The following is a 6,490-nucleotide window of genomic DNA, read 5'->3' as shown; positions in this document are numbered from 1 at the left end:
TCACCTTCCTTGCACTCGAGAGCCACGCGGGACTCCAGGTTGTCCATCTGCAGCTGCAGCCGCTTCAGGGTGCGGTCGGCGTCCCGTGACTTGCGCTTGTAGGCGATGAGCACAGCCACGATGACCAGCAAGAGCATGCCCCCGCCCCCGCCGATGCCCACGATGGCCGGCAGCGTCAGCAGGCTGTCTGAGTACACCTGCAGCACCCCTGGGGAGTACTCAAAGCCGCCCGCGCGCACCTGTGGGGGGGGGAGGGGGTGGGTGGGCTTAGGACCACAAACTGCCCACCCAGCAGTCCTTCATACCCACCCTGAGTGAAGCTGGGGGCACTGAGACGGGGCAGGCTGAGCCAGGGCTGGGAGTCCAGCCACCGGAACCAGGGCTCCGAGGCTACACTGGGGGGTGGGGTGTGTGTGCAGAGAGCCAGGGTGGGAGGGTCCTGGGCAGCGATGGCTCAGCGGGGGACAGTGGGGACCGGGACGCACCGTGACCTTGTGCTGCCCGGTCAGGTTGGGCGACTCGCACAGCAGCTGTGTCTCTGACACGGTGAGGGTGCAGGGCGTGGAGCCGATGAGCACGGTGTAGTTGAGCCTCGAGTTCCCAGGGGCCGGTGGCAGAAGGTTCCGGCCCTGCATGGGGGTGGAGGGGAGACGTTGGGGAGGCCAGGCTGAAAGCCCTGCTTGCAGCCTCCACTCCTCCCCACTGCTCAGAGCAAGCCATCCACCCAGCATACTCTGTAGCCCACAGGGACCTACCTTGAGGATGAGCGGGGAGCTGGGCTTCAGCTCCAGGAGGCCCGTGGGGCTGAGCGGCTCGAGCACAGGGTCGGGGTAGTAGACAAAGGCCGAGGTGTTGAGAATGCGCAGGGCCCGCACGCTGTCCATGATGAAGCCCAGCTCGTCTGGACGCTCGCCCAACTCGGGCGGGGTCCGCACCGGGTTGTCCACGGAGGGGGCCAGGCACACCATGGTGGTGTCGTTGTACACCGTGCAGCTCTGTGCACACACGAGAGGGTGCTGCTGGGCCACCCTGCCCTGTACGACGCCCCCTCTCCCTCACCCTGCCCCCTCACAGTCTCCAGCAGGGTCCCCATCAGAGTTAAGGCATGGAGTGTCTCCCGGGCAGCCGAGGGCCAGAGTCCCCTGCCTGCCCCTTCTGAGGGGGAGTCAGTTTCTCCCAAACAGGGCCCACCTCCCCAGCCCATGCCAGGCACTGGGGGACACACACCACAGGCAAAGCCCTTCTGAGAGATATGAGCCCCCCACCCCGGCTCCGGGGGGCGGGGGTGAGTGGGGAGGGATTGCGCAGGAGGCAGGTGGGCCAAGAGCAGCTCCTCTGCCGCAGCCTAGGCCCAGGACACAAGGGGCTGAGCCCCGACGGACGGCTGTGGACCAGCTTGGGCCTCTCGGTGATCCTGGGCGGGAGAGGCTGAGGAGCGGGGCGAGGGGACCACGCACAGTCTCACTGGGCAGCAAGCCTCAGATAGCACTCACGTTCTCCCGCTCAACGTCCCCATACTTGGTCCGGATGCGGGGTTCTCGGACGGTGGCCAGGTTGGTGCCGGTGACTGTCAAGAGGGTCCCCCCACTGGAAGAGGGGGGCAGCAGTAAGTCCATGGGCGATGCTCTGAGGCCCCTACCACGGGTGGGGTCGAACTGAGCTGAGGACAGCTGTGCTCCATCCCCCGGGAGGGGGCCTGTGCTCAGCAAGAACGGGGAGCGGGCAGGCTTGCTGCGGAGGGCGGGGCGGGGCGGGTGCTGCACCTGTTGATGCTCCACTCAGGGTCGATCCTCAGGACGGTGGGGTCCTCGGTGTAGTTGTACTGCACCTCGGGGTTGGCCAGCTTGGCACGGTTGATGTTAATGACGATGGGAGCACTGCCAGGGCTCTGCCCGGGAGGTGTGAGGCACCGGATTTCCCTGGAGTTCCTCCTGCAGAGGCAGACGAGGGACGGGCAGGGGAGGGCGACCCCCCAGCTCCAGCACATATTGGCTGTTGACCTGGGCCTCACACCCCACTCCCAAGGCCCACCACCTCTGGCTGTAGAGGTGACCCCCATGCCCAACCCCATGGCCCTGCTCCCCTGCGCCACCCTGTCTGGCCTGCCCTGCCCACCCCGGTCGCCTCCCCAAGGCACACAGCCTCGGTGCTCCCTCCCCTGCAGCACCTGCCGCCCCTTCAAGCACTGCCTAGCTGGCACAGCCAGCTTCCCAGAGGCCCTTGGGGCAGCGCTGCAGGTGCCCACGGCTCTCGGACACAGGTGAGGAAAATGGCCTGTGCCTCATCTCAAAGACGGACTCAGCCCCCTTCGCACGGGCAGGCCGGGAGGGTCCCCGGTGGTGGCCCAGATGGGGGAGGTCCTCGGAGTCTCAGACATCGGGATCTCCCTGCCCACTGCCTGCCCCTCTGAGCACAGCCCAGCAAGCCCCGTGATGAGTGCTGATAAAAGGTAATTACTGCAAGGAAATATTTAAAGGGCCACCCGTTATCACCCTAATCTACAATTACCCACTTCAAACCTCGAGCTTTTGTTAGGATTTCCCTTTTCTTTCAAAAAAAAAAAAAAATCCTTACTGTGTTCCCAGAGATCCCACCCCTCCCACCACCACTCAGAAGAGGAGAGAGAGAAGAAGCCCGGGAGCAGCCAGCCCCACCCCACTGCCCCTCTTTCGCTCTGCTCCGGAGGTAGCCCCTGTCACCATGGGAACCTTCTTCTAGCTCGGGGTTTCCATAGTGATCACCCCAGCCAGGCTCTCCACAGCCCCGTTTCCCTGGCAACAGCAGGGGGGCACACCACCATGCAAGCCAGGAGGAAGTACAGCCGTGGCCCCCTCTGGCCCCACTGTGCCCGTCCGCATCCGCATACCAGGAGAAGGAGCAGGGCCGGCCGCCGATGGACACGGCCACGTCGCTGCCTGCGTTCAGGTGGCTCCCCTCAATGCCGATCCACGTGCCCCCTGAGAGAGGCCCCCGGGCTGGGCTCACTCGGTAAAACGTCGGGGTCTGCGGCAAAAAAAGAGTGGATGGTGCTCCCAGGAAGCCCCTCCCCTCGGGGGCCAGATCCCTGCTTGGCCTGCAGGTGCCCTGGGCTTTAGGGCTGCTCACACCACCCCCGGAGCAGGTCCCGGTGGGCAGACCCTGGAACTGCACTCGGGACGAGGTGGTGAATGACGAAAGGGGACGGCATCCAGGAAGGGGGAAGAGCAGGAGCAGAGATGTGCCAGCTCAGAGGGCCACCAGAGAGGGGGACAGGGCCCCCATGCCAGGCCGGACCCTAGCAGCCTCCCATGCCACCGTTGGTCTGCTGGCTTGCTGCCCCTACTCCTCCTCCCATCGGGCCCCGGGGAGGGCTTACCACGAAGGTGAACCGCTTGGGTGACAAGGCCCGGTAACGCGGGGAGCAGTCTCTCACGCACACCTCCACCAGGGCATCATGGCCGCGCACCAGGCTAGCATCTCCAATCTCACAGACGATCCTGCAGACCACAGGTGCTTCACTGAGCAGCAGGGGCGGGGGGCGGGGGGCCCAGTGGAGACCAGGACCTACCCCACCCCACCCCCCGCCCGGCACGCCCCCAGCTCCCCTCCCCACCCCATACTCACTGCTCGGCGCTGATGTAGTCGCTCTCCACCGGGCTGCACAGCACCTTGCCCACGCGCACACCCAGCCGCACGTCTTCAAACCTGAGACCCAGGTTCTCGCCCGAGATGGTGAGCCGGGTGCCGCCCTGCCGCGGGCCCGTCTCGGGGGACAGCTGTGGGAGGGCAGAGGCTTGGCCCAGCACGCAACCAGGGGCCCAGCACTCGCTCGCCACCCACCCTGTGCTGAAGGCCACTCAGGAATGGCAGGATGTCCACACCCCCAGGGGCCACAGCGCCCAGCCCCGCCCCGCCTGCACCTGCATACCTTGAGGATCTTGGGGTCGGCGCAGCGACTGCTGCCGTGGCGGGCATGCATCCAGGCAGCAGGCACGTCGGTGGGGCAGTGATGGCGCAGGGAGCAGCGGCGCTCAGCCACGCACCAGCCACACTCGAAGTGAGGGTCGGCCTTGAGGCACAGGCCACAGCTCTCACGCAGGGCAGGGCACTTGTACAGGTGCGCTGGGGGGTGGGGGTGGGGGGCTGTCAGTGGGTGCAGCTCACCAGCTCACGCCCAGCCCAGTGCCCGGCCGCCGGCCCCAGCTCACCCTGGATGTTCTGAGGGTTGTCGATGACAAAGTTGCCATTCCACACGACAGAGAGGTTCACAGGCAGGGCACTGATGTTATTGCCCTCGTAGGAGTACTGGGCGTGAGGAGAGGGCCGTTTAAGACATCACCCCATGGCCGCTGCCCAAGCCACCCCGACCTGCAGTGCCTCCCCTCACAAGGAGCCAAGAGGGAACACCTGGCTGTCCGCAGGGCATGCAGGGAGAACCAGGCTTAAGTGAGACACACTCCCAACTGGAGCACAGGCCCTGCCCCCTCCAACCCCAGCAGGGTGACCCTGTACGTCTAAGAGGCCGCCCCCACACATACAGGGCGCTTAGCCCACAGGCCACACCTGGGAGCATGTCAGGGGCGCTTTCAGCCCATTCCTGCGGCCGAGAGACACCAGCAGCCCCTCCTCTACGGAGGGAGGCCTCCCCACCTCCTCCCTCTGCTCCAACAGGTTCCTCTGTGGTTGGGGCCACCCCTCCTTGGGACCCCAGAGCACCCACTTCCTGCAAGGGATAACCTCAACCCCTCCCATGATGGGGTGGAGGCAGGCAGGCCAGTGTCTCAGGGGGTGGCTGGCAATTTATCATGATTTTATCTGCTGGAATTTAATTGGATCCTATCAAATTTCCCCGATATTCATTTCCCTTTAAACAGGAAAGATGAATGTGGGCCCGGCAAGGAGGGAAGGTGTACAGCAGCACAGGAAGGGGGCAGCAAGATGGGTGACGGCAGCCCAGAGATTAGGAGGGGCAAGGAAAGACCGATGGACAAGCAGGGGGTGAGGGGTGGGGGCGAGGGGAGAAGATGGGCAGTGTTTGGGTGCAAGAAGAGTGGGTGCAGGGGACACTGGAGCGTGGAAAAAGCCAGGAGGAAGGTCTGGGGACGGGGGGCAGGAGGCTGTAGCTGGCACCAGACCCTGCCTCCCCAACACCCCCTGAGGTCTTGAAGGGTGGGGCAGCCTAGGGCTAAACAATGGCCAAATGCTGAAGGCGATGTCCCCAAACCACCATGCCTCTACCCACTGTCCCTGCCCTCCTGAGCACTTACTTCCAGGACAGGCGAGGGATGGCTGCCCAACGCACCACAGGGACCTTCCAGAGGTCAAAGTGTGCAAGGAGAACTAGACTTGAACTCAGGCCTCCTAACCTGAACCGATCCCCACCCGCTCCCTCTCGTCACCAACCTCATTCAGCTACCAGGCCTGACACTAGGTGAGGGTTCACGGGCAACACTCGACAGCTGGCGTATGGGTGCACAGGCCCCCCCTGAGCACCAGGCCACTCCGTACCTGGTCCCAGGGATGCAGAGCGAATTAAGCGGTTGCAAGCTCTCTGGGGGTGGCAGTGCCGAGCGGCAGACACAGCTCCCATGCCGAACTGACTGCTGCCGAGTCCCTCCCATGAACCCACCTGTCTGTCCAGCCACCGGACCCTGCAACCGGGTAATGACTAAGATGCGCACACCTGAATGTCTGGGACGCTCTCGGGCAGCTAGACTGGCTCCGCCCCTCCCACCTGCACCTTGGCAAGGACCCGAGTCATAAGCTCCCCCCCACCCCCCGCACCACACACACACCCCCTCCGCCTGGACACTCACGGAGGAGTTCTGGCACTGCAGGCTCGTGCTGTTGAAGCGCAGCGCGGTCACGCGGGCCGGGCTGCCCGGGATGTGGAAGAGGCACTCGTAGCCTCGCTGGCCTGACTGAGGCTGCGGCAGGTTGCGAGCCGCCAGGGTGATGGGCTTCACCACACCCACGGGCACGTAGATCTGGGTGGAGGGCAGGATCTGCGGGCAGTCCTGTGGCGACAAGGCCTCCACTCAGCTGGGCTCCTCCAGGCGGGGCGCCCACTTCCGTTTCTGCCAGGGCGAAGGGCAGCCAACTGGCTGGGCAGGGTCCCCCCTTCAGGGCAGCACACCCCGTTTCAGGTGGAGGGGGTGCGGCTCTCGGGAGGAGAGGGCCCCAGCTGGCCTGCAGCTGGCAGGCTCTGGGGACAGGGGCAGCCGAGAGGACACCCTGGGGGCCAGGGAGCAAATAAAAATAGACAGAGCCAGGCAGAAAAACACCCCGGCCCCCAGGGCCCGCATTTCGGCAACAATAACTGATGCAATGGGCCTGCTGCCTTGCAGCACGGCCGGCAGCAGCCGTGGAGGAGCCCGTCCCGAAGGAGTCGAGAAGCAGGGCTTTAAATAGAGATGCCGCTGAAACGGGCCTGTCCCCAGGCCCTGCCACCGCCACAGCTCCTAGGCAGGTGGGGCCAGGCAGTTCTGCAGAGGTGTGCGGGCGCTGGGGA

The 6,490-nt window shown here is 65.0% G+C and overlaps 1 protein-coding gene across 1 annotated transcript in view; it reads right to left on the bottom strand.

The window, feature by feature from the left end:
• Positions 1-6,490, bottom strand: part of PLXNA1 (plexin A1) — a 46,952-nt gene that overhangs the window by 22,400 nt on the left and 18,062 nt on the right. Inside the window, exons 9-19 of the mRNA XM_004702307.2 lie at positions 5,796-5,996; positions 4,188-4,284; positions 3,908-4,101; positions 3,604-3,755; positions 3,356-3,476; positions 2,867-3,003; positions 1,764-1,931; positions 1,494-1,587; positions 756-995; positions 486-629; positions 5-239 (exon numbers count right to left, since the gene is read on the bottom strand). Of these exons, the coding sequence (XP_004702364.1) occupies positions 5-239; positions 486-629; positions 756-995; positions 1,494-1,587; positions 1,764-1,931; positions 2,867-3,003; positions 3,356-3,476; positions 3,604-3,755; positions 3,908-4,101; positions 4,188-4,284; positions 5,796-5,996 (1,783 nt within the window). The remainder of the gene's footprint in view (positions 1-4; positions 240-485; positions 630-755; positions 996-1,493; positions 1,588-1,763; positions 1,932-2,866; positions 3,004-3,355; positions 3,477-3,603; positions 3,756-3,907; positions 4,102-4,187; positions 4,285-5,795; positions 5,997-6,490) is intronic.

Source organism: Echinops telfairi, unplaced genomic scaffold, assembly GCF_000313985.2.
Source record: "Echinops telfairi isolate 266 unplaced genomic scaffold, ASM31398v2 ScPeMD7_31;HRSCAF=116, whole genome shotgun sequence".
Classification (NCBI taxonomy): Eukaryota; Metazoa; Chordata; class Mammalia; order Afrosoricida; family Tenrecidae; genus Echinops; species Echinops telfairi.
This window is presented reverse-complemented; position numbering and strand designations above follow the sequence as displayed.